The sequence below is a fragment of the Excalfactoria chinensis genome, chromosome 1, assembly GCF_039878825.1.
Source record: "Excalfactoria chinensis isolate bCotChi1 chromosome 1, bCotChi1.hap2, whole genome shotgun sequence".
Lineage (NCBI taxonomy): Eukaryota > Metazoa > Chordata > Aves > Galliformes > Phasianidae > Excalfactoria > Excalfactoria chinensis.
Window position 1 is genome coordinate 126,453,276 of NC_092825.1, and position 27,801 is coordinate 126,481,076.

Consider the following 27,801-nt stretch of genomic DNA (forward strand, 5'->3'; position numbering starts at 1 on the left):
AGATCTGTTGGTAAATACCAACTGCGTGTGTAGTTGCATTGCCCCCTCCTGGTAAATCATACTCTACTACATGGTCTTGCAGCATGGAGGTGTAGGGTACCGCTATGAGATCATCTTAAATGCACCCTAAAGCCAGCTAAAGAGCCAGAGCATTTACACTCTGTTTTCTGTATGTTCTTTATGTCTCTGCATGTTTCTAGTGCCAAAATTTGTGGTCACGTGTTGTATAAAAATTCTGTTGCATCACCTTCGGTATTCCTTTAAATAGTTCCTATATTTACCTTCTGGGTAATAATTACTTTCTTGAAAATAAAATTTTCATCTCATGTGACAGGAAAGTCAGTAATACCACATCCATCTACAGAAGACATATGCATCTGTAATTACAGTGAATCCTGATGATTACTTGTTACCTATTCGGTATTGAGAAGAACAGTGTTTTGCACTAGAACTGCAAACGCTGTAGTGTAGTGCTTCTGTGGTGTATGATAAAAATTACAGCATCTAACAACCGCACTTATTAAAGTCAGAAGTCCCAAGTTCTGTAAACAGAACTGACACTGGTTTTAACTGAGGTCGCAGATTTTAGTGGTTTTTCTTTCCTCGGGGCAAGCTAAAGGAACTTTAGTGGCCAGGGCTTTATATTTGTGGAAGGATTAGTGAATGCAGTCAGATGACCTTGTGCCAACAGAAACATGGTAGGAAGTCACCTAAAGAGCTGCTCCTGAAGCCATCTTGGGTCAAAAACAGCTTGCAAATAACTACCTTTGCCATTACTTTTGACAAAATGTAGAGTTGGATCCAAGAGTTGCTTGTCACCATGGATTTCCTTTTCCTGTGGTTGTTAGGTCAGTTCTGCTTTGTTAGCAGTCATTGTTCCAGTGCTCAGGTTTCAAGGTAGTGCTCAAAGAAAGGGTAATTTTTCTCCTACAGTTGGGACTGAGAATAAACAGATGGTGTAGGGTATTTATGAATGTGCATGTGGTGCCAGGTCCTTGCTTTCCACCCGCATGGCACTGGGTTGAAGGGATTTCTGATGGGAAGGCAGAAGCAATGCACTGAAATGCCATCTCCCCGTGCTTTTTGGTGTCTAGACAATAACGTGTTTGTGCTCTGAGGAGTTGACTTAATTTCACATTGGTGGCAGAAAATCTGCCTTTTAAAAATAAATAAATGAATACATATATACATATACATACATATATACATATACATACATACATATACATATATATACATACACATACATTTTTCTGGATAATAAATATTCAGCTGCCAAGTTAGCAGTATTGTTCAAGAGTGGCTTAAAAATCTTGTCTTTTAACAACTGATATTGTTTTCATGATGCCATGGGGAATGAGGCTAAGCTGTCTCTTAGTCTAATTTGTAACTTGTTTTTATATCACTAAGTTCAGTTTATTTATTGTTGATTATTCCTTTGTTGGTTCAAGAAGATGAATTTGTGTTGTCTGAAAGACCTAAACTCTGCCAATTTTCCCTGTAAGAAGAATGATGCCATCACAAGATGTGTAGTATATCCACTAGACAAAGTCAGCACAATGTTGTTAGACAGGCAGGCTTCATATGTTTAAGAAGTGTTTGAGTTGATAAATGTGCATATTAAGCAGCCAGCAGTGTGTTGTCTCTCACATCCGCAGGGCAACAGAATTATTGCACTTCGTATCTTAGTTTTCTTAAACAAAGAGCCTGTCAGACTTGATTAGCCAAGAGGCACTTGAATATGTTGACTTAAATATAGAAATTGTTTGACACAGATGTGTATACTCAGAAATAAAAGTGCCTGTTTAATCTCTTATACATTGAAATGAAGGAGAGGGAGCAGTGAAACCTATGAAATGCACCGTGTTTGACAGCTGCCTTGCAGCACTCCAACTATTTCTGTATCTATTTTTATTGAAGAGAGCTTCCTTAAACAAGAGAGGTAAGACTGGTAGGTGTGTTTAGTTAGAAAAGGATGTGCAAGAGCACAGAAGCTATGCTTCTGAGAAGAACCCAGGGGAGAGGGAGACTTGTGCTCGTAGCTTAGAGAGGTAGTAGTGAACCTAGGATGTCCTTTTGGGCAAGGAAGAAAGGAGTCATAGTAGAGAAGGGTATATTTCAACAGTGCTCTTCAAGAAAGTAATATGTTTTCCAAAGCAGCATGTAGTTAAAGAGAATCATAAAGCAGCCCTTTATTTATTTATTTATTTATTTATTTATTTATTTATTTATTTATTTATTTATTATTATCAACTCTTAACATGCCTGAGTTGTGTCAGTATTGATTCCAGAAGGGAAAAAAGCTGTTGAACTGTCAACTGTTCTACAGGCATGTGAGGTAACATACTGAGTAGAGGAAGCTCATTCCAACTCCATGAAGTAACCCAAGGAGCGTAGTTTGGCCTTTGCTCATTCAGTGAGCAGAGCATGTTCAGTGAAAAACACACCCATAACTATGGATTTATGAAACCCCAAAAAGTTTTAATCAGAGTGCTCTTGCAAGACTGTGTGGAGTGCCTTAAACTGATCAATCTGTGGCAGCTTTGTGTCAGTGGAAAAAAAAGTGGTGATTGTATTAATCCGAATGTAAAAAGCAATAATCAATGGGCTTAGGGTTTTACTGTTGGATTTGGGATAAAATTTGAGTGTGCTTTCTTTAAATGTATTCTCTGCTTTTTAGCGTATTGTAGAAATATTTAATAAAAGAAGAAGTAGAGAAATAGTTGAACAGGAGACAGCTGGGTCCTTTTGACACTCAGGCAGTTGTGGGAGGCTGCCTGGGATTTTGAGGTAGGTGGATGAACTGGTTGCTTCTGCAGAAGTGCTGAAAAAGTTGGTCACGACTGTATGGACATTTAAAATGTCTTCTCTGAATGTCATACGTGGTTGTATCTCGATGTTAATGAGATGTTTCATGCTTTTTAGAACCGTTTTCCAAATTCTTTTCAGTCTTGAGCAGACTTATGGGCACCAGTTTGCATTTGGGTCATGTGTGGAAGCTTATCTGTGGAAGCATAAAAGCTGAACTCAGCTCTTTTATGTCTTTAACATATAGGTGCTTTTGATGTTCTGGGAGGGGCTGAGGTGCAGTTGGTCAGCCTTCATTCTCTGTTGGGCAAAGTTTTGGGCAGTACATTAAATTGAGTTTGATTGTTGACCCAACACCACCAGATTCTTAGCAGACCATGCGCTAGTCTTTGAAAGAGAAGCTGCTTGCCAAAAGCTGAGATGGTTCTCATTTGACTTTCGGTGGCGCTGATCGTTTCCAGCTATAGGTAATGTGTTGAAGCCCAGAAAACTGTCCCTCTGCTTTATACTCAAGTTCAGCAGCTCCTCAGAGATTGAGATTTCAGTGTGAGTCTCTGTTTTGATGAGCAGGGGTGAGCTTCCACGCCACAACTGTCAAGAATAAAGTATGTGACTTTGTATATAAGGAACCCAGGAGAGTAAGTGATACTTTTAGAGGTAGTTTTAGGTTAGTTTCCTGATGGAGCACTTGCATAAGATGTTTTGTCACTCAGTTGCAGAGCTTGCCAGTCCTGGTAAATCCCTCTCTTCCCAGCAGAAAACAACCCCACCTCTTTCTTTGATAACAACCAAAGTAAAACTTTGTGGTTTCTTTTCCCTTTTTGTAGCAACAAAGAAGAGAACGGGAAGCTCGCAGGCAACAAGAGCGTGAGCAAAGGCGGAGGGAACAGGAAGAAAAAAGACGTCTGGAAGAAATGGAGAGGAGACGTAAGGAAGAGGAAGAGAGAAGAAGAGCAGAGGAGGAAAAGAGGAGGGTAGAAAGAGAGCAGGTGAGTCCATGATACATATATATATGTAATAGGTTGGTTTCTTCTGGATTCTAATCTTATTTTCTAAAAAGTAATAAGGCTAAAACAGTCTAGAGACAGCCATATGCTGCCATTTTCATCTTTGTTGTCTGTGACAGCAAAGTCACACAGATTGTAGGGCTTTATGAAAAATCGTTGCAGCCTCGATATTCCCTCAAAAAAGACCTTTTGTTATGGTTGTTACTCTAAATTCAGCTCATGTCTCTGGACTTGACTAAAAACCATCAGAACTGGTAAAATCATCACTGACTGAAAACCATTTATAGATTCGTCTTGCTGGATCTGTGGTTCATGCAGGACGTGCCCCATGTTCAAAAGGCCTCTGAGAGCTCTGTTGCCTGTCGATTTCTGGCACCCAGAGTGGGTCAGAGGTTCTTCATCAGTTTTGAACACTCAGAATTTGTGATGGAACCTCTGAGCTGCAGAAGATTTTCCTTTCTAAAATTCATAGTTAAATATGCAATCTTACTTTATTTAAAATCAAGTATAATAATCTATGCCGATTCAGGCAGCAAATATATCTTAAGTTGTCAACGTGCTCTTAATGCATTGAAAGTACAGGTGAGAAACCTTTGAAACCGTATGAAATTGAGCTGCTGAATTTATGCATGGAATCTTCGTGTTTTAAAAATTACTTTACAACTCTAATCGGGTTGATAATCAAGGTAATAATTACTCTGCGTTACTGTGATCTCAAATAAAAAGCCAAAATTGCTCTCCTAGAGTCTGATCTTTAACTTTCCCATTACCTTCAGGAGTGTTGGTTTTGGCCTGACATACCTAATTTTTCTTACATTAAGTCACTGAGATCATTGATGATCACGTTACTGGGGAATTTTATTGTGTTTATGTGTGTTTTAAAGATTTTTTGAGTCAAAAGAAGACTAACCGATGGGAATAAATATGGAAAATCTTTAATTACAGCACAGCAATTTGCTTTTGGGCAGACACCGGGTATTCCCCCAGCTGCTTTTTAAACTGTTGAAATGCTAATTACGCACAGTGCCAATAATGACAAATGGTTAATTGATGCGGTCAAACGACTACAAATTATTTATTATTTAGAAGAAAGAAGACGTGTCCTCTCAGATTTTTTGTTCCCCTAAATGACGGCTCAGCCAGTGTGCGTAATGACCATATAGTGGACATCATCAGTCTGTCGCAAGACTTTCTATAGCTCCCATCACTGTATCACTGAACCATTAATTTCTTTATGCATACACTGTAAACGTATGCGTGCTTGCGTGCGTGTGTGCTTGTGTGTGTGCGTGCATGCATGTGTTACGTATTTCCATTAATTGCATGATAGGATGTTACCAGCTTGGGTTTGGTGCTTCAGACTTTGAGTCGTGGTAGGGGGGTCAGGCAAAGCTGCAGGTAAATGTCTTGAGCTGTGAAGGCTGCAGGTGAACAGACGGCTAGATCGCAAGAGCGAGCGAGTTTGGTCTAATATCTGTTTCCTGGTGGATGTTTGTTTGTGTCATAACTCATCGCATAATTCAGCAAGGCTGGCAGCGTCTGCTCAGGAGAAGCTTCTGGTGAGGGCGGCAGGGGAGAAGGCAGGGCAGGGCTGAACTGCATTTGGCAGAGCCCCTTTGGGGGGAGCTTGCACCAGCTCTGCCCGCACTAAGCCTGGCTCTAGCTGTTGCTAACAGTTCATCGCACCGGTGCAACCAACTAATGTTTAATACAACTTGCATGTGACTTTGTGTTGGCTGTGTTGAGTCAGACTTGCTGTGTTTTAACTTTACCAAAACCTTCAAGTGCATTGTGCTGCTTCTTGAAATCACTTCCAAAATACGTAAATGAGCTCTGGCTCGTGCTGGCAACATTTGCAGGAGTCCAAATTTCGGAATGGAAGGGGCCAAAATACGATGCTCAGGAGACAGGGCTTCCTAAATTGTTCTGCAGGCACTAATCCACCCTGAAGTGCGTTTCTCGTTAAAGCTGAACTGGGGAAGTAGCTTGCGGTGTGCCACCCAGGGGGTTCTGATGCATTCCTTTTGAATAAATTCATTGCTGGGTAATTTCTATGTGACAGGAGTATATCAGGCGACAGCTAGAAGAGGAGCAGCGGCACTTGGAAATTCTACAGCAGCAGCTGCTCCAGGAGCAGGCCATGTTACTGGTAAAGCACTGTATCTGTTTTGTTCAGTAGCTATAGGATCCATTTATCTGGCCAGTCCTAGGCTTCCCTCAGTCGGGCACAGCTGCACTGACAGTATGACAACAAAGGAGCTTGATTAAAAGGCCATTTATGCTAGCGTCGTGGGCTGACAGGCACATATGAGAAGTGCTGTGTGGTCACACTGCTTTCTGGGCTGTAAGAGGAGGCTTTATGTTAAAGTGGAACAGTTCTGGTTTGGCGGTCGAGTTTCTGAACAGACCTTGAAGAACTAGAGTGCTTGTGTTGCAGATCAAAAGCACACATGATATGTAAATCCACCCCAGGATACAATGGCCTAGTGTTGTTCTAAATCATTGTTTTATGAACTTACACTGAATCTAGTATAAATAGCTTCGTTCTTTTTTCTTTTAACAAAAATCAGTTTTGACATAATTCTCCAATCACGTGAAGCGTAGCAGTATACTCTCAACTTTCCCAACATGAGACGCATGTCATATTGGTCCAGATTAGCTTTTGGTTACACTTTAACAATGAAATAAATAAAAAAAAAACACAAAAACACAAAGCAACAGCAACCAGAAATGTCCATTTTTAATGGGATGGATAGGAACATGTCTACCATATATTCCATGCCATGTCTTGAATTACTCACACATTCTCTCAAAGGAATACAGATGGCGAGAGATGGAGGAGCATCGACAGGCAGAGCGGCTCCAGCGCCAGTTGCAGCAGGAGCAAGCCTACCTCCTGTCACTGCAGCATGATCACAGGCGGCAGCAGCAGCAGCAACAACAGCAGCAACAGCAGCAGCAACAGCAGCAGCAGCAGGAAAGAAATAAACAAAGCTATCATGCCCCTGAGCCAAAATCCCACTATGAGCCTGCTGAAAGAGCGCGTGAGGTAAGTCCTGCTCATGGAGAGGAATATGCTACTTGCTCCCCCGTCCCTGCACCTGTTGGCATCATGGTAGTTGTGGCTCTACTGCAGTATGTTTGGAGACCAAGGTGTTGTGATTGAGGAAAAGGATGTTTTTAAATGTTAGTTGCTGGTTTCCCAACCCAAGGAATGCTTCTGGATACTTCTGCTGTCATTGTAAGCGACAGGTTTTAGATGTGAAAGGTTGAAGGAGTTTCTGAAATGCTGCAGACTGAGGGGGATCTGATACTGGAAGCATCCAGTCAGGGAGGTAATCTTATCTGGACTTTATCAGGTGTCTTCACAGGAAGTACTAATGCAGTTGTCAGGCTGTGTTGCTGGCAGGTACTGAAAAGGGGAAATTTGGAGGGAATTGGAAAACGGAGACCCATGAAGGATGAATGCACACAGCACCTGTAGATGCTTTAGCCCACGCTCTTGAAAATTTGCTTCAGATAAATACAAGCCTGAAGTGAGTTGATTTCATTTCTGATGAGTTTTACCTGCTGAGATCACAGCTTGCTTTTATGAAACTCTGTGGTGCTGCCATCTTGAACTTCAGGCACTCACAAATCCATCTGAAATCATCAGAGTACTGTTTGTCTCAGTGAATGGTCCCCTGGCTTCACTGGTCCATGGTTAACGTCGCTAAGCAAGTAACAATCTCTTTGATGCGTACTTGGCTTTTTCAGCAGTCCTTTTCTTATGTTTCCCTTGGACATCATGCTGCCTGTAAGCTGCTAGATTGGGCAGTGCTGGTCAAAACTCTTAATGGCATTCATCACCAGTGTGTGGGTATAAATGCATTTTGGAACAAGAACAAAAAAAAAACTAAATCGTTGTAGTTGTTTGAACATTATAAAATAGCTTTCAGTCCACTTATGTCCACTAGTGTTTCACTGCCTTTGAAGTATTGCTGTTGGGACTTGATGAGCAAAACCTCCTTTTCTTAGAGATGCTATTGTCCAAGTTCTTCATAAACCACAGTCTGCTATCTCATCTATTCTTGGCTGAAATACTTGGTATGTGCATTTCTCCTGGAAAAGGTTCAGACTCGTCCAGCATGTTGTGGTACAGGTGTGGAACTCGCCCTCTTTTCCTGGTGCGCATTTCTGGCCTCCCTTGGTGAAAGCGTAGTGCCAGTCCAGCACTCCTGTCCCACCAGATGGAGGGTTTTGGAGGGGCACAGAACCATCTCCATTCTTCCTCTCCCTTTTTCCTTTCAGAGTTGAAAAGAAGAAAAACTCCTAAAGATTCCAAGTCCTTTAACAGAACTGCTGACTCAGCTGTTTTAATGTCATCTTTTCCTATTATGATCGTGCTAGGTAGAAGGAATAAAGTGAAGGCAAAGGAAAAAATGCGTTAGTAGTCAGATTTTCTTGGAGACTGCTATGTAATATTCTCTTTTAAAAAGTACAGTAGAAGTGTAGCCATAATACCTCGTTGTCTGGCAGTGGGAGTGACACCAGTTAGTCTTAAAAGCAAGCATCAGCCGATGTAATTTTTGACATGCATTAGTGACTTGGGGCAAGTATTTTGTGCCTCATACTTCCACAAAGTTTTCAGTCTGGAGGAAGTCTTCATCCATTGAGATGTTGACCATCAAGATGATAATCCAGCTTTAGCTAACTTTCCAGTTCTGGCTAAGTCTAATGATGATCAGGGCTTTATTTTTCCTTATTCCAACTCCAATGAGTGTATAAGGAAAGTGATTTCTAAAATTGGCTCTAGGGAACAGAAGGAAGCTTAGAGCAAGAAATGAAAGTTAATACTGTTTTCTGGTCCAGACAGTCAGATGACTACAACAGGGATTATTTCTATCCAGGGATGAACTGTCTCTTTCCCATGTCTTGCCAGTCTTGTGCAGTTTGTGTTCTTTGTGGAGGAAACCTCCTGTCATTTACAGCTAGAGGCATGAAAGCCTGTTCCTTTAGACAGAAAGGCTTGGGGCTTTTCCTTATTCTGTTCCTAAGAAGCAGACTGATAAGAGGAGTTTGGCCTGTGAGACTGACATGATATTGAAAGTGACTGTATGGTGAAGATACTTGACTTCATTATTTTGTATGGACTTGGCAGAAGCTTGTCTGACTGATCCCATAGGCAAACTGTTACTGTCCTCTAATTTTGGAAAGCAAGGGCAGGTTGGGCTCGTAAAATAGCCTTGCTACGGAGTCCCAGAGACTCGCATCTATCTTCTGACATTGATATAGAAATAGTTTCATCATGCCAACATTGCCAAGGAGCAATTAGGAAACTACCCAAATAATGGTTTCATGCTCTGGGCACAAGGGTTAAAGCAGACCATATGAGCAGCATCTCAGCAAATAAAATCAGCCCCAGCCTCCAGTTTCACCTTTCTTTAACTTTTGGTAAAGTGCTGGGAGTTTAGTGTTCCTCAGTGGCCACTCCTCAGACTACAAGGCACAGCACACACTGCTGTGATTCCAGCAGTGGCTCATTGTGGGAAATGGGAGGATATTTCCTTTCTGCCTGTAGCTTCCTTCCATCTCTTTCCCTCCATACTGCCCTCTTTGTTCTCAATGCCACAGGCTTTAAAGAGGTGACATTTCTGCATGGGAAGCTTGCTTGATATTCTTTTGAGGGTTCAGCACTTTCTGATAAAGTCTTCCCTTCGAAAAACTCTCTGGGTTAGCATACAGTCACTTCTACGTGTCTCTGAGAACCAGAAGTAAGTTGCAGGGGCTGTTCTCTGCAGTCTGAGGTCAGAGTGCAGCTTTTTGATGTTGTTTCAGGACCATCTGATAAGAGAGAGTTTGAGTAGTCCTACAGCTTCATACCTAAAGCTGAACTGCCTCAAGTGTTACCAGATAGAGAAGCATATCCATCTCTCTCTCTTCACATTGCCAAAGGGACACACAGAGGAAAGCATATAACTGAATAACATACTTCCCTTTAGGTTAGTGGGGTTTCTACTTGTAGCAAGGGATAACAATGGGAAAAGTATTTTTAAATTGTAAAGTTGTTTCTACTTTCACATATCCCTTTTGTTGTCTATGTCTGCTGATGGGTGCTAACTAGTCTAGACAGCAGGAAGCTTCCTGATAGGTCTTTCCTATCACTTCACTGCATACCGGCCACTGTAAGCTCTTTCTTAGTATGTATTTCCTATGTTGGCATACTTGCCATTTTGATGCAGTTCACTGTGTTTAAATTGCTGGTGAAACCTGCAGGGATTAAAACCCTGCCAGGCCTCAAATATATTTCATTTTTTTATGGCAAAAGAAGAGGGTCGTCACCTTCTTACTTCTACTGCAGTTGGTTTTATTGACTCCAGATATAACCTGGTTTGGTTTTTTGTTTAGTTTTGTTTGTGGTTTTTTTTGGTATTTTTTCTTAGGTGGAGGAGAGATTTAGAAAAACTAATCAGGGCTCCCCTGAAGCACAGTCTAAGCAGGTGGGCAAAGTGTTGGAGCCACCAGTGCCTTCAAGATCAGAGTCCTTTTCCAATGGAAACTCAGAACCTGCTCAGCCTGCCCTGCAGAGGCCAATGGAGCCCCAAGTAAGTGCCCAGGAAAATACTGGTGAGCCTGGAGGAAGTGCAAGAAGTCTTAACATGTTTCCTTCATTTTTTCAGATCTTGGCACAGAGAAAGTCTTACGTAAAGAGTAGCACTCTTACTCAAAATAGCTTATTTAGTAGATTGACTTTGTATGTTTTCGCTTACTGATTTGATAAACAGGTAGATTTCTGCTTTGTTTTTAAAGAAAACTGTTGTTCTGTTGTTATCTGTGCAAGAGTGGAATAGTCAGCTAAATACTGGTCATAGGTGCAGTGCACTTCTACAGTTCAGAATTTGATCTGTGCATAGTATTTGCTATCAAAAAGAAGTGAGCCAATTGAGTTTTCCAAGCTCTTTGGGAAACAAAAAGAACCCCAGATAGATGTTTTTTAACAGAATAAGCATTGCTTCAAAGAAATCCACAAAACATGACTAAGAAAAGCAAGTTTGTTGTCAGTAGGCTTATACTTGCTAAATAAAGCTCTGTTACCACCCCTGGAAAATCAAAAAGAGGTTGGAACCACTGAGCTATGTGACTGCCGTCATCCTGTTGTTTGCTAATGAAAACCTCCAGAACTTGGTAACTATATCTTATAGGACTTACAGTATGAATTTAAAAAATAATCTGAAGTCTGAAACTTATAAATAACCCAAGCAGTTGAGATATGCTACGTTAAAAGTGTGGTTCTATATTAAGTTTGTCTGTTTCCATGCAGAATTTCTTTCTCCCAAATAAGTCAGTTGATGACAGCACAAGCTAAACCTGTTCCTGATTGTGACTAGGCACTGCAACTCGTTTGGGTGACAGGAGAATTTGAGCAGACGAGAGAGTGGGAGAAATCAGGACAGAACTTCATTCTGACTCATTAATTCCTGGCTTTTATTCAAACCTCCATGATTATTTCAAAGTACTGCACTTGTATTTTCGTGCTCTCTGTGCCAGTTACTTTTAAAGTCTGGCCTTCCACTCGCATTAAGAATAATCAGACTCTTCAACAGCTGTGTGTATAAAAATTGAGGAAATAATAACCATATAAAAATACGTACAGCCAACCTACTGAAAATGACACTGAAAGTGAAGTTTTGATTAATTACTAGGTGCAAATGCAGTGTGTTCTTCAGTTTTGATCTTTTCTCCTCCTTGGCTTCAGAAATTAACTTTGAAATGTGTGCTTATGAACAAGGAGGGAGTAGGCTGGAGTGGAGGATCAGTATGGATTTCAAGGAAAATCCCAAAGGGTTTTTACCTCTGGAGTCACTGCTGTGCCTTCTCAGTATCTGTAATTGAATATGTGCATGTGTTCGTGTGTGTTTAGTTTGTTTATGAATATGTGTATATGTACAGTATATGGTACATATATGGTATATGTATAATATGCATTGCCCGTATGTATACTATATACAATAATACAATATATATTATGTTTTTGTATATATATATTGCAACGACTTTAAAGGAATAAAGGCTTTTGTGTTATGGTCATTCTCCAAAAGTTTGGAACTGTATCTAGTTTCCAAATTTTTTTAGATAACGTAAATGTCTGTTGGTTTGCACACTTTATAGCCTTCTTTAAGTTTGTACATTTCTTCAATTGGATAACCACTTCAATTTTCCCAACCCATCGGTGCTGCATTGAGATCTGGCCAAAGCCCACTGAGGACTGTGGAGCAGAAGATGGCTCCTGTCTTGGGTGGCCTTTGACCTCACGCTCATGGTGCAGATATTAGGTCCCCTTTTCTTTTGGGCACTAGTGTATGTGTATGTGGAGAGCGTAGCTCGCAAAAATGCATATGTGCTGTATTTTCAGTCTGTTGCGTTCTCTGGGCGCTTGCCTTGCTTTTAAGTGCATTGATTCCACCCCACGCTTACCTAATGCCATAACAATTTGTCTCTGCCCACCCCACCTGCCTTTATTCTGTGTTAATTGGACAGCCGGTTATTCTGAGCGCATTGAATGTTTTATGTTTTGTTTTCTTGTAAGGTACAGTGGTCCCATCTGGCATCTCTCAAGAACAATGTTTCCCCTGTCTCGCGATCCCATTCCTTCAGTGACCCTTCTCCCAAATTTGCTCATCACCATCTTCGTTCCCAGGACCCATATCCACCTTCACGCAGTGAAGTGCTAAATCAGAGTTCTGACTCTAAGTCGGAGGTACCCGACCCCACCCAAAAGGCTTGGGCTAGATCAGACAGTGACGAGGTGCCTCCAAGGGTAAGGAGTAGAAAGACAGATGTATGCTATTTCTTGATGATGATGATTGTTTTTAAAGGATGTCCTAGGCTGGGCACTGGGAAGACCATGCCCTCATAACCACGGTAACAGCATTTTAGAAAGCAGATCATCGTGTAGGTGTTCATTCAGTGGGCTAACAATAACGAACCTGAAGTACCATCTTAAAGCTGCGTATAAAGTCGATAATTATTTATAGAATGCAGCTATTTCAGAGAGACAGTTGATTATGCAAAGTTAACCAATCATTGCCATCTTCCAGAAAGGATTTTAAATGTCCCTGAGGTTATTGCTCTGAGCTGATTTTCTTCTTCATCTGGTAGCAACCCAAACTATGAATCATAGGCCTATTTAAAATTGAGATGGAACTGAACAAAAAGGAAACATTCAATATTTCCTCCTCCTCTCCCCAAAAGCCCCCTCCGTCCACTGGAATTTGCTTCTTCTAAGTATATTCCTGCTCCCCCACCAGTCTTTGCCTTCTGCTGATCCATTCCTGGGCATTTGTTTGGTTCCCCTAAGCTTATTCTCCTAATTCTCATGCTGTTCCAGCAAATTGCTTTGTGCCTCCCCTGCTTCAGTCAAAGTGCTGTATTCTTTTCAAATGTCTCACTAGTTGGAAGGTAGGGAGGTGTGTATGTGTTTGTGTGGTAGCTGCTAAACGTTACTGAAGATTAAGATTAAACTTTGGAGTTCTCTTCAAAATCTGAACAGCATCCCAATTAAGGCTTTTGGTTTTGTGGGTATTTACTTTTGGTTGCTGATGCTGATTTGAACATAGTCAAAGCGGTGTTAAAATCATAATATATTCTGGAGCAGGAGAAGTCTAAACTTCCTCTTCTTTCTCTCCTTTTCATGGATTTAACTCAGACTTTTTTCTCCCAAGGTACCTGTGAGAACAACATCCCGATCACCAGTCCTGTCCCGTCGTGATTCTCCACTGCAGGGCAGTGGGCAGCAAAATAACCAAGCAGGTCAAAGGAACTCCACGAGGTTTGTCAGCTTGTCTGTGTCCATGCCTTTCCTGTGTTGGAAAGAAAAGGTTTTATTTATGAGAAGCTGGGATCTTTTTTGGAGAGTTTTTGGCATATCTGTTGGATGTGAAAAGAGGAAAGTTTTCTATTTTTCACCTTTTCAGTAATGATTAATATTAATTACCATCAGTACTCCACACATGCCAACGAACACTGGCTAAATTTCCTCTTGCCTCTCCTTTGAGTTGCCTGCCCTATGACTATTTCCAAGTATCCTTAACTATTACTGAAAAATGTGGCTATTGGTGAACATCGTGCCTTCTGGAACAACAGGTTATCTTGGGTTACAGTGGGGACTTCTGGTAGCAGTAGGGTCTGTAAGATGTAAATTGAAGAGATCTGAGAAACTTTCCAACCTCTCAGCCAAAATCAGACTTGAAGAGAGACAGAAGCAACTGCACACTGTAACACAGAACGCTGGAGGTCAGGAGGGAAAAGAAAGGGATTGCTTCTAAATCTCAGCAAAGCAAAACTTACTTGCTGGTAGTGGGGGAGGGTATTCCAAGAAGAACAGGAATTTCCAGCTTTCTGGCTTGTGCTTGGGTGGCCCTTCTCAGCCGGTTTAAAACCTGCTGCATCCAGCCTGAGAGATCCGGTCGCTTTGGGTTAGATATGTAAGAATGACAGGTAGCCAATTCCTAATAAAATGAATAGCTTATACCTACCTAAACATTTTGGTTTGGGCCATCTTAAATAAGGCTGTATGTATTTCAGAGTGAGACACTGCTTGTGTTGTGAACTGTCGTTGATTCTCTCAGCTCAGTGCTATGTGTTCTTATAGATCAGTTATTAGTGGAACACTGAGGAAGAAGGAAGTTTGAATTTAGTTACAGGAATCTGAACTGCATGACCAAGACTTTTTTCGCTTCTCTGATACAGCAATATAGAGCCTCGTCTGCTGTGGGAAAGGGTGGAGAAGCTCGTACCAAGGCCAGGCAGTGGCAGTTCTTCGGGTTCAAGCAACTCTGGCTCACAGCCTGGATCCCACCCTGGCTCTCAGAGTGGGTCTGGAGAGAGGTTCCGGATGAGATGTAAGTCCTTTCTCAGCCACCAGAACATAAGGTTTTTAAACTTACTGAACCATGTAATGCTCAGTAATGAAGGACTGTAGCCATCACTGGGAAGGCCTTTGAATGTACAGAGCTGATGATAGCTTAGCTTTCAACCCCCCTCTTGTCTATGCATGCCTGCTTGGGAAAGGTGGACAGCACAAATGTGTTGGGGAATGACAAATCATCTTCATGACAACGTGTTCATTCACTGCTACATCTCTTGATGCATATTGTCTCTCATCTTGGTGTTTGTTGAATGGGTGCAGTCCTCTAGGAACGGGTCTCAGATAGGGGCACATTAGATGCTGTTGCATGTTATTCATCCTGTGGCTTCGGTCAAATTATGCAGTTTCAATCACCTGCAAACCCAATTCCTTGTGCAAATGAGATGGTATCTGCAACTACTTTGATTCACAGTTGTGCGACAATTTACAGTCATAGATCAGCTGCACCTGTAGAGATCAGAGTTTAGGAAGATTTCTTTATATAGTCCTTCAGAGAAAGTGTAATAATGAACTGGTGAAACTGGTGTATTGCTGTCACACACAGCCTTGATAGCTTTCTCACCTCTCTTCTTCACTCCAAAGTGGGATAAGAAAACATGGTTTGCCTTCTTGTTGAAACCCCTGTTTTGTCTTGTTTTCCTTCTTGGAACATGCAGCATCATCCAAATCAGAGGGTTCACCATCGCAGCGTCATGAAAGTGCACCTAAAAAGCCTGAAGAGAAAAAGGAGGTCTTCAGACCTATCAAGCCTGCTGTAAGTTGCATCTGCTTTCTCCTGTCCTCCTTCACACTTAATTAGTCCCCCAAAATGCTGTGTGAACTTCCATTCATGGTGTCATTGGGTGTGAACTTCAGCTTGAGTTGGAGTTTGTATGTCTGTGGGCCTGCCAGTACATTCTTGCCTATGCAATTGCCTTTATACATCACAGTTCCTTAAACAATAGAATTTGTTTTCCCTTGGAGATTGATTTCTTCTCTCTCATCTGCTTCCTTCCTAACCTTCACATTCTCTTTCTTTCAATCCTGTGTTTCCTTGCTGTGACTGGACCATTGATAATGCATTTGACCTGAATGTACCAATGCTGTGCTGAATGGCGCAGGGAGAAGTGGTAAGACCTTAAAATGTTGCTGTTTCCTCTGGAAAATTTCTGATGTTTTCTTCATCTGGTTGCTGCTATGGTTAATTACTGTTCTATGTGTGCTGGGGTTCACAGGAGGATTTTGCAGTACTTCCAGCTTTCCCTATAACTTCTTTCACTTGCTGTCACGATTCTGCACTAGCACCCAAATCTTACAGTTAGAGCTGCTCTTTTGAAGAAACATAGAGGTGATTCTGATGCATACTGTGTGAACTATTTGCCATCAACCATATTTGTCTAAATAAATCATAGCTACGCAGTTAAGAGCAGCTTGCACTGACTGCAAACCTGTTTTACCCACACCCTGCACTGCTGACAGAAAAGCTGCTTATGTCCCATATTATTTGACTGTTGTGTGTGATGGAGTCAGTGCTAAAGAATCTGACTGCCCAGGTGAACTTAGAGTAGATCCATGAACCTGGACATGACTATAAAGGTTTCAAGGTGATCAACTCAATACAGCTGAGTCAAATACACTGTGCCTTGGGTGGCTCAGTAACTCTCAAACTCTTTCTGCTATCTCACTGCCAAGAATATCTTGGTGGATGCTATTAGCCTGCAAAGTTCAGAATGAACTGTAGCAGTCAACCACTGAAGTCAGACTAGATCTGGGTGCTTATGTAAGTCTTTCATATGATATAGTGGGATAAACTGGAGTCATGATCAGGATAGTTTGGACTCAGATTATATGATGATTATTATTTTTTAATAATATTGTAAGGCCTTCTTAGGTTGACTCTGTAGGTGCTTTAATTTATCAGAAAGTACACTTTGATGACTGTTAGGAATTAATAAATCAAAGGAAACAGTACTGCTGTGGAAACACACGAGTGAGTGAACTTGGGCATTAATTCATTGGGGCTGCCTTGCAAACTCTTCTCTGTTGACTACAACACGGTTTTCTTCCTGCTTTTCCAATCAGGATTTAACTGCGTTGGCAAAGGAGCTGAGAGCAGTAGAGGATGTGCGACCTCCACATAAAGTGACGGATTATTCATCCTCAAGTGAGGAGTCAGGAACGACAGATGAAGAAGATGATGATATGGAACAAGAAGGAGCAGATGAATCTACTTCCGGACCAGATGACGTCCGAGCAGTGTTAGTTCTGTGTTTTGCTTCTGTCTTTCCTCTTAGGGGGTGGAAGGAAAAGAACGCTGGACATTTTGGCTTGTGCATTAGTTCTGTCAACTTGCAGCAACCTGTGAACAAGGCATAGCATCCTTGTGCACTCAAACTTCAAAAATCTTTTCAAAATCAAGCTGGGCATTTGGGAGCCAGGTTAACAGATAAGTCTCATTAAGTCATTTCTCTAAGTGGGAAATCAGTTTCACAGCTCCTCAAGAAAGTGCCTTGGGCCCACAGTGAAGTAGGCTGGACTGCACTTGTACCTATAAATCATATCTTTTCCCTCCTCTATGTTTGGATTTATAGTTTTAGTAGCATTTAACAGAGTTCTAACTTTTTTTCTTTTTTAAAGAGAAGCTTTTGTAGGCAGGTTATGTAAATATTCCACTCTGGTCACAATCTCAAATTAGTTTGGACTGTACCTTGGTGTGGAGAGTAGAAGTCAGGACACAGATACTCTTAGCTCATCCTGATTATTTTTTTTTGTCTGGCAAATAGGTCAACACTGAACTTGAGCAATGGTGAAACAGAGTCTGTTAAAACTATGATTGTCCATGATGATGTGGAGAGTGAACCTGCCTTGACTCCTTCTAAGGAGGGCACCTTAATTGTCCGACAGGTATTGCTTTTCCTTCTCTGTGCAGTGTTGCACCTTTTCTGTGCTCATTAACCCACTCGCTCATTCACCCATGCTGTTTCTACATTATATTTGTTGTTCGTATTATCAAGACACAGCTCTAGTGAATTTCAGATGAGCAAGATGTTCAATGCATGCAAAGAAGAGCGTAGTCCTTCACCCTTTGCTACTGTTTTGCATGCTTTCCAGTGACACCCGTGGCAGCACCATGCAGAGTATCTCAAAGTCTGTGGGAAAGAATGGTAGAAAAGCTGCAGGTGTGTGGAGCTGGTACCTGGAGCAAGACATTTAGTTTAGTTTAGTTTTACCGTGGAAGCAAAGTGACTTTCAGGAGTGGGGCTGGGAGGGAGGCTGGAGGGGAAGTATACAGGGCTGTAAAAGAAATTCTTCTGTAGTTGAGGGTGTACAGGCCACCTAGATAGCACACGCACTCTCACACACACAAATTCATGTGGGGGAATGGAGAAGCAAGAAGATGGTGAAGCAGAGAGCGTGGACAGAGCTGTGGTGTTGCCGTTAATTGTGAAAATATTGCATTCATGTGCCCGTGAAAGATAACAGTTCCCTGCTTTTAAATGAGCTTATGTTAATGAGCGTGTGAGCTTATACGAGTTTCTCCAATAATCACATTTTCTGAATTCCACAATTGAATGCCAATTTCTCCGTTTAGTTCTCTGGTTTGAAAATTAAGGTTTCATGCTTATTGTTTTAAATAGTTAGGTGAAGGCATTCGACAGATGGTCATTGTTCATATCTCTGTAGGATTGAAGTTAGTTTTAAACAAAACAGTAAGGGAAGAAATCCTCCCTCACCCTCCGAAATGTGCTTGTCTGCATTGTGGTGGAATTCTTACCAGCGCGGTTCCTTTCACATTAGTTTCTAGAACTGCCTGTGCAAGTCCACCACATGAACTAAACTTCTGCTGCCAGAAAAGGTGGGAATTTGCAGAATTGAAGTGATGCTGCCCACTTTCCCCTTCAATCCAGACATCAAGGCATAGATTGTCAGCTTATTTAGAAACAAAATGTAAAAAGGTAGGAAAGAGTGAGGGAGAGGAGAGAGGTTGTTAGAGATATAGACCTTTAAGCAGCACTTGAGCAAGACAAGTGTGCCTGTTTTCTCTACAGAGTACAGTTGACAAAAAGCGTGCCAGCCATCATGAGAGCAATGGCTTTGCCGGTCGCATTCACCTCTTGCCAGATCTCTTACAGCAAAGCCATTCCTCCTCCACTTCCTCCACCTCCTCTTCCCCATCCTCCAGCCAGCCGACACCCACCATGTCCCCACAGACACCCCAGGACAAGCTAACTACTAATGAGGTATGTCTTACACCACAGCTGGCTGCTTTCGTAGGGCTGTAGCAGCATTGCCTAGTAGCTAGTTTGCAAAGGAACTCCAGCCAATCTCCCCTGCTTTTTTTTTTCCTGTCACCTTTATTCCCACCCCCAAAATAACAAATTTCAGTTCTCTGTAAGAAGCCCTTAACTCTAGAGCAGTCCCACGCCAAACTTGCCAGTTTACTATTTTTGCTTCCTCTTAGCGAGTCATTTAATTGCATGGCGTTTGTTTTAATCTAAACTTGACTGCTGTATTTTCTAGACAATATCCTTTATTTTTTAGTTCTGTTTTATTCTGGGAGGAGGCTAAAGGCGAGCAGTGTGCCTCTTAAACATTAGCTGTTAATTTTGCCTTTGTCAATAGAGGCCGGGCTAATAACAGTGCACGTATAAAACTGCTTGTGGAAACTCACCCTTTGGGAGAGGAAACCACCGTGGAAGGATTTTTAAAACTTAGCACGTGGGCTGGGGTGAACACATCAGGTGTTAGCCAGGAGCCTTTAAAATCCCTAGGTATTACTGCTTTGAAATAATGAACGAGGAAAATGTTTGCGCTCTGAAAAGCGGCTGTGTAAATGTGCCATCTACCAGCGCTGATTGTGTCTGTTGGAGAACCAAGGCCTTCCTACTGGGGAAGCTCCTTCCTTCTCTCCTGGACTAGCCCCAGGGCACTGAGAGGAGCAATGCATTCCTTCAGTCACCAAGCGCTGCTAGACAAGCCCAACCCTTCTCATGTTTATGGCCCCTTGCAGCAGGGGAGATGCAAGTATGTGAACAAAGGGCACTGTTTCCCACTTCATATGTCCAGCAGTCAGTCAGGAGCCCAGTTGTGGCTGCTCTGCTCCCACTGGGTGGCCAGCCTGGCGTTCAGGGAGAACGTCGGTCTGTCTGCAAACAAGGGTGGCACAAGGGGAGGGAAACTTGTGGAGCTGCTTCTAAGTCTCGAGCCATCCTACCCTGTAGGTGCGGAAGTACTGGGATGGGAGGAATAGATTGCAGTGAGTTGGGTGGGCCCTTGGCATTGCACATTTTTACCATGGATTCAAAAATACTTTTGAATCCCATGACTGGAGGGTGGGGGGGGGAGGGGGTTTCCTCCTGGAAATTCAGTTAGGGTAATATTTCATTTTCAGCTGTGCTTCATCCATCTTTGATCTATGTAAAAGCACACTCTTGTAGGTTACAGAGATCAGGTGATGGATGCACAGATATGCTTGTTGCTTCCTTTGATCCGAGCAATAAATATGCAGGGTTTGATTAACTCAGCCTGGTAGGTGGAGGCAGTGGCAGTGGCTGGTGGTGAAGGAGCCTCTTGGTATTTAGCTGTGCAGGGGAGTGATGTGCTCATAAGAGCCACTGCTATTTTTTTTTGTGCAGAATAGAAGCTTAGAAGGATCAGAGGTTGAAGATTAGTTGTTGATGATAAAGTCTGTAACTATATTTGCATAAGACTGAGCAAAAAACTTAGTACTGCTTGGTATAACTCACCCACATGTACACCCTTTATGTATATAATGCATATATATTTTTACTTGTCCCATTCTGCTTCAGTGTGCAATGTTGTCACTATAATACTAAACTGGCAAGAGTCTTTAAGTTGTTCCATTTCCACTTTTAACAGTTCATTGTTTCACTTGTCTTCTTCCTTTCTTTATGTTTATTTTTTTTTTTCATGTTTAGACCATATAACTCAGCAAGCACCAGTGATTTTGTTCACTACACATTCATAGCTCCATATCACCGTTTGCTACACCTTCCACACTAATGAGCCCCTTTGTTCGATACAGGTTTAATATTTTGCTTTTGTCAAATAAAGGTGGAAGAACCTGCTGCAGCTTTCTGGCAAGAGGCTCAGGTTAAGCAAAAATAGGGAGAGCAAATAGCAATGGACAGCGAAACATAAACCATCACAGAAGTGAATGCTTGATCACGTATGGTTCTGATTTTGTTGCACAAGCCAAGAGATCGAATTTCAGAACTTATAACTAGCTCATCTTAGGAGATTCCTCATCAACACTGGAGTTGAGTATAGCGGATAGCTTGAAGATCAGGTAGTGGACATACATTTAAGCAGGTTTTTCAAAGGGAGGCATTCCCTCGTTCTGTGCCTGATTGTAGGGGCCACTCAAAAAAATCTTTGCTAGCAGCTGAAGTGACAGAGACGAAGATTTAGCTACTCGCATTTTGCTGTAACATGTGCGGTGTGTACATGTTCAGGTGTGGTGCCTGCAGTGCATTATGTATCTGTAAAGGAAGTGTAAAAGCTTGGGGAGGCTCTGTAGTGACTTTAAAATGTTGGTTGTTGTTGTCCTTGCTTTTTATTGCCGTTGATATTAATAAAGTTGAAATTTACATTGCAGACTCAGTCCGCTAGTAACACACTCCAGAAACACAAATCTTCCTCCTCCTTTACACCTTTTATAGACCCCAGATTACTACAGATTTCTCCATCTAGTGGGACAACTGTGACTTCAGTGGGTAAGTAAAATAGCTGAAGACAACAATTGAAAAGGGGTTCAGTTACTTCAGTGGCTCTTTAAAGTACTGCGAGCGTTACCATCCTGCTTGTTATTTGATTTGCAGTGGATTGCATAGTTTCTTTCTGTTTCCATTTACATTTCTTACAAAAAGAAATTGCTTGCTCAGTAGTCTCAGTTATCAGTTTGGGTTGTTTGATGTGAAGAATATATGGCCAGAATCCATCACTTAAGGGATACTACACGCACTTTACTTTTCTTCTTTTCAGTAGGATTTTCTAGTGAAGCAATGAGGTCAGAGGCAATAAGGCAAGACCCTACACGGAAAGGCTCTGTTGTCAACGTGAATCCTACTAACACTCGACCACAGAGTGATACCCCAGAGATCCGCAAATACAAGAAAAGATTCAATTCTGAGATACTGTGTGCTGCCTTATGGGGTAAGGAAAACCTGTTCCTTGCTTACCTCCCTCAGTGCTGAAGTGCAGACATGCTGTTATGACCTTATGGTCTTTGAGAACCTCCCTCTCAAACTTTAGCTATTTCTTTGCATTTTATCAGTGCTTGTGTATGTCTTTTTGCTGCAAGATCTGGTTGTTTTTATTATAGTTTTACCGTGTGCTGCTTCTGCTTTGATACAATTTCTTACTTCAGTATAAATGCTTCCAATGGTAGGAAGGAAGTTCAGACTTTGCTCAGCTCTCTCTAACCCCCTTCTAGTGCATTTCTTACTCTCTCTTGGGGAGCTTTGAGGAGCCTGTGATGATCTTTGCATATTACACCTGGTACACATAGGATACTCCATTTCAAAAATAACCATCTTGATGCTGACACCACAGCACTTGATGAAGACGTGTTTCGTAAGATGACTTTCCACCTCTGTCATCAGTTTATGTTGGAAAAGAAGTGTAGGAGGAACACTTTGCAGCATGAGACTTGGCTTTGTTTCTCATAAGGTGGTTAGTGGCATGGAGAAGCTGGGTGTTGGGGTATCAGCTGACCCAGTATGTCTGATCTTCTTGTCACAAGGGCTAACTTTTAAGTTTCAGACAGCTAGTCAGTATCATATGCTGATGAAAGGCTTAGGGCAGTGTTTGTTGCCTGCTACAATGTGAAACTGCTGCTACGGTGCCGGGCTGAAAGCTTTTCTCTGCTGTGTAACTTCTCTGTGGGGTCACCTGAGGTTTTTCTTTACCTAGGTGTTGAGAAGTGATGCTTGTGTATGTTATGCAAATGTCTATATAGTATGCTTAAAGCTATAAATATATATGCATGTAATTTTAAAGATGAAGAAGAAGAGATGTGGCCAATCCCCAGAGTCACATGGTGTGTGTATATAGGTAGGACAAGGCACTTTTCTTTACATATTCACAGCAAAGTTTCACTAATCTTTTGAGGTTATTTCCAGCATTTCTTGTTTTTCAGAACAGCGCTGTTGACCTTTCCCTATTGCCAGCAAAGCCACATCAGTTAAATAGCTTTTCTAAATACTTTATCCTCTTCCTATCTGAGTTTTTCTTTATTTTCATAGTTTACGGGTAAGAATTTTTACCCCCATGCTACTTCTGCATGTATTTCTATGAATGATTTTCTGGTAAAACAAGGAAACTTGTGCAAGTGTTAGCTTTCAGACTCGGGCAGAAAGAAGTCATATAGGATCAGTAAAGATGACTCATAGTTTCTCTGATCTGGCTTGTTTTGCCAATAGCAATTTGTGTTAATGGTTTAATATTTCTTTGATCTATATATCTGACTGTTACGGTGATTTAAAATGTAGGTGTAAAATCTGAGATGTTTTACAGCTGTGACAAAGCACTTCCTTGTTAAACATTTATTGCTGAACTGATGGTGGTCCAAGCTTGGTGCACATGCTCATTTCTTGATGAGTTCTAGCTTCCTTTTCCCTTAAGCAAATGAAGTCATTTTATAGTGATGTTTCTTATTTGAAAAGAAAAAACTTGATTTGCTTTGTTTTCCTTTTCCAGTGTTAGTGGCAGTGTCTGGTAGGTTTCTGGTTGTGTTAGTTCTGTGGCACTATTTCTAATGGCACTGAGTGGTGGAAGTTAATTATACAGACGCAGTAGCATGGATTTTTACACCCAGCCTCTGCAGAGACCCTGTGCCTTTTCAGGAAACATTTTCATGTCTGAGAAATCAGAACTGTTTAATCATAGAGTGGAGGTAGAAGAAGAGCTCAACTGGCTGTGAATAAAGACAGTGTCTGCATTTTAAAATACAGGCACTGTTTGCCACCAGCGTGGTACCTCATTAGTTTCATCTTGATACAGCTAAGGGGGAAGGAGTTAGGGATGGGCACACATGTCAACTCAGAGCAGAAACAACTGTGATGCGAAGGCAGCAGAGGAAGAGGTGAGGGTGGAGGCAGATATGCAAAGAGGGAAAGGGACTGAGAGGCAGCACTTTGTGTGTGGTTTTGTTTTAACTATAAACCACAGTGAATAAGAGTTAAAAATATGTATCAAAGCTACAGACATAGAGCTTCAGGAAGGAGGCTGAGAGGTGGATGCTTCCTTAGCCAGTTTGGTGTCCCTGCAGCCTGTGCGTTACTCTTCCTCTGTCCTTCCTCCACTTACTGTTTTGAGGATGTGGCCTAATGTGAGAGATGGGGGATCTGTAATACACCTGGGGGTGTGCAGTGGGAGCCAGCCATTTCAGACCTGCATAGGGGCTACATAGGAGGGTGAGAAGGAGACAGTGAAAGCATCAGTAGCTAAAGGAGAGTGTGGAGATAGGCTCTGTGCTGCTTGGCTGCTTGTGTCCATAGGCTCTCCTACGTTGGGGGGGGGCAGAGAAACAGCAGAGCAGCATGTTTTGAGCAAGGAGAGGTGATTGTTTCAGGGGGCTTCTGGGCCCTCTGAAGTTTACTTAAAAAAATCATAGAATGGCTTGGGATGGAAGGGACCATTAAGACTGCCTAGTTCCATCCCTCCTGCTGTGGGCAGGGCTGCCTTCCCCCAGCTCAGGCTGCCCAGGGCCCCATCCAGCCTGGCCTTGAGCGCCTCCAGGAATGGGGCACCACAGCTTCTCTGGGCAACCTGAGCCAGTGTCTCACTGCCCTCTGGGTAAACAGTTTCTCCCTAACACCCAATGTAAATCTCCTCTCTTTAGTTTAACACCATTCCCTCTTGTCCTTTCTCCGTCTGTCTATGCAAAAAGTTGGTCTTCTTCTGTGTTTATAAGCTCCCTTTAAGTACTGAAAAGCCACAGTGGATCTTCCCACAGCTTTCTCTTCTCCAGAATGAACAAGCTCAGCTCCTTCAGCCTTTATTCACAGAAGAGGTGCTCCAGCTCTCTGACTGTCCTTCTTGTTTTGGTGGTCCCAGGCCTGGATGCAGTGCTCCAGATGGGGCCTCACAAGGGCAGAATATAAGAGGACAGTTAGCTTCCTCCTGGCCTCATGTCTTTTGATATGGCCCAGGATACATTTGGAAGAGACAAGAGAGAGAAAAATGGAGATGTTTAACATGCATCACTCCTCTCTTTCTTCCATCCAGAGGCTTTTGAGAGCGCCCCAGCACAATCATCACCTTCTGGCTGTGGCTCTGCTCCCCCATAACACCTCGTCCCCTTTAGGAAATGGTGCACAGTAGGATAGGGTGAATGTTCCCTCCTTCTTGCAACTCCTCCAACATGTGATAGTAAGGATGATGTTTAGGTAGCTTTCCCACATGCTTTAGAGGTGGGCAGTTTTGATGAGTAATGTGCTTCTTCCATGCTTTGAGAAGGCAAATCATCGCTATAGACACAGGCTGTACTCAGTAGTGGACTCCCATGGGTCACATGCTGTATTAGGAAGGGTTTGTTATGTGATCAGTTAATGTATGACCATTGGCACCTGTATAGCTTTGTCAGCGGACTGTCTGTCTACAGAGTAAAGCACTAAGCAATATAATTAAGACTATCTTCTGTGAGTTTCTCTTTCATTGTTTCATTGTTTCACTGTGTTTAAGGATAACAAGTTTTACATTGAGATTGCAACAGAGAAGTGTAGTGGAAATCATCCCATGCATGTGGTTTGCTTTCTATTCCCTGTACTGTATTTGACCTACCTCATCACCATTTGTGGGTTCTGGGACTGAAACACTATAATAATTATTGAAAATGTTTATGAAATACAAGTGTAATTACATATTAACAGATTTTGTAGCCTTTTGGTATGATATATGTTTATACATATGCACATACACATACAGAATGCAATTGGCTTTAAGCAGTAAGGTTCCATGTACTCATAATAAGGTTTCCAGTGGATGTGTGGACCTTTGTAACAAGAAGCTGACCTTCTTCATTTATAATCACTTAACCTGTAGGAGAGATGATTGGAAACACAATTTAATTTCTCTAGATTTAACATTCAGATGGCAAAAGTTGTTGGGAAGATGAGTACCAGCCCCATGCCTGTCCCTTTACCATGAGGGCTGCACTACAATCCAGTCCTCCCAATAGAGCCCAAACTCGTGCCAGTGCTTTTTTTGTCCTTATCTACATCATCCTGTTACCAATCCCCCTAATCAACAGCTAACACATCCTTCAGAATATACAATCTTGGGTACTCTGTCGTGCCTCACCCCTCCATCTCCAGTATTGGTGTGACTTCTTGTTTGGGAACTGATGCTCCAGGAACTTCCCCATAGTCTCCCAGTCTCTCACGCTCTTGTACACTGTAATTTGGTGTCAGCAGTCTCTGAGTGCAGGTAACGTGCAGCAAGTCGAGATCATTCAGGATTGATTAGACTTGCTTGAGACAAGGCAGTTGCTATGGAAAGGCATAATTTCATCAGAGCACGTAGAAAATCTGTCTACTAACTTGGATCTCTTTTTGTTTCATCTAGGAGTGAACCTGTTAGTGGGCACAGAAAGTGGTCTGATGCTGCTAGACAGAAGTGGCCAGGGGAAGGTTTATCCGCTCATCAATCGAAGAAGGTTCCAGCAAATGGATGTACTTGAAGGGCTGAATGTCTTGGTGACAATTTCTGGTAATGTTAATTGTTCTATGTGATCTTTCCTCCATCTGGTATGGCATGGCAAAGAGCTTTTTTTGGCAGCCTGTGTGTTGAGGGGGAAAGTCTTGACTTGAATGAAGACAGTGGATTTTCTGTCATTTTGCCTCTCTTGAATCTGCAGTTTGTTTCTAAGAGTGAATCATTTTCTCCATAGTACCCTGTGCATGCTAGCCCCTTGTCTTCCTCCTTCTAATGTTTTTATAGGTTTGGAGGAAACTTTCTTTTGTCAAAGCTGCTAATATTTTGTGAAGTTTGTAGAAGTGACATTCTACCCTTCTGCTGCAGCTACTTGCAGCCTGGCCTATTTCTAACCAAAATATTATATGCTCCTGGACTTTAAAGGCATCTTCTGTGTATAAATATGTATAATCATAAATGCTCTTGCAAGGTAGATAAGAATGACTAGAGAGAGAATGTCTAACGGGGTATGGGGAGTGCAGTATTTGCACAGTGTGGAAATTGCCATTGTGAGGAGGCAGCTTTTGGCCTTGCCTCTCACTGGATGCAACTGCAGACGACTCAGCAATGAGAGATGAAGGGAGGTGGCGATTGCTGTGTTTGTTTTGTGTGCACTGATGGAAAATGTGTTTTATAAAGCTTGAGGTTCCAGACTCCTTGGCTCCAAAGAGTTATTGCATAAGGTTATTCTGCCATTAAGTTACTTGATGTGGTGCACTGTTAATCTTTCTTCACAGGTGGTGTTCAGCCATTTACTTTATTTTTGGTTTGGTTTGTTTGGGAAATGAGTCTTTGCTATGCTGTGCAATTGAGAGAATGTTAAATGACGTTTTGTACAGCGATCCATGTTATTCATTGCAGCCACTAAAAACTTTGTTGATGCTTCTGAGCTCATCTTACCCTGCTGGAGTCTCTCCAAACTCTTGTACAAAAGGACATGCACCTAGACTGTGTGTTAGATGTATTACACTAATACAACTGAAAAGGGCCATGCCCATGCTGGTGTTGTCATACTTAGTTCTCAGCTCCAGCTGTGTCGTGAAGCATTTAAAAGGAAAAGATGAATCAAGGAGGGTTGAAAAGAGCAACCTGTTGTGTGTCCACAGTATGTTAAAAACATAAGCTACTGGAAAAGCATCATTTGGTAGTTTATTCTATAGTAGACCTCATAAACAAAAATACTGTGTAATCCAATTTGTGCAAAACGTGTCAATTCGAAGCATACCCTACACAAACAGAAGTGTCTGCGATTAAATCTTGTGTGTAATTGTTTCAGGTTTATTTATGTTCGCGTCAGTCACAATCTGAGAACCCTGACACATCCGTTTCCTTTGTTTCCTTCAGAACTATTGCTTCCTCTGTTGAGACACGCTACATTAACCC

At 42.0% G+C, this 27,801-nt stretch overlaps 1 protein-coding gene across 9 annotated transcripts in view; it reads left to right on the forward strand.

The window, feature by feature from the left end:
• The window catches only part of MAP4K4 (mitogen-activated protein kinase kinase kinase kinase 4), a 143,998-nt gene that overhangs the window by 103,367 nt on the left and 12,830 nt on the right, over positions 1 to 27,801 (forward strand). Inside the window, exons 13-26 of one of the 9 annotated variants that reach the window (XM_072337787.1) lie at positions 3,636 to 3,797; positions 5,878 to 5,964; positions 6,631 to 6,864; positions 10,238 to 10,399; positions 12,382 to 12,612; positions 13,517 to 13,623; positions 14,544 to 14,695; positions 15,378 to 15,475; positions 16,783 to 16,958; positions 17,484 to 17,604; positions 18,750 to 18,941; positions 21,320 to 21,437; positions 21,706 to 21,876; positions 26,290 to 26,433. In XM_072337787.1, the coding sequence (XP_072193888.1) occupies positions 3,636 to 3,797; positions 5,878 to 5,964; positions 6,631 to 6,864; positions 10,238 to 10,399; positions 12,382 to 12,612; positions 13,517 to 13,623; positions 14,544 to 14,695; positions 15,378 to 15,475; positions 16,783 to 16,958; positions 17,484 to 17,604; positions 18,750 to 18,941; positions 21,320 to 21,437; positions 21,706 to 21,876; positions 26,290 to 26,433 (2,155 nt within the window). The remainder of the gene's footprint in view (positions 1 to 3,635; positions 3,798 to 5,877; positions 5,965 to 6,630; positions 6,865 to 10,237; positions 10,400 to 12,381; positions 12,613 to 13,516; positions 13,624 to 14,543; positions 14,696 to 15,377; positions 15,476 to 16,782; positions 16,959 to 17,483; positions 17,605 to 18,749; positions 18,942 to 21,319; positions 21,438 to 21,705; positions 21,877 to 26,289; positions 26,434 to 27,801) is intronic. The other 8 variants (XM_072337796.1, XM_072337831.1, XM_072337806.1 and 5 more) reach the window with 8 other exon arrangements.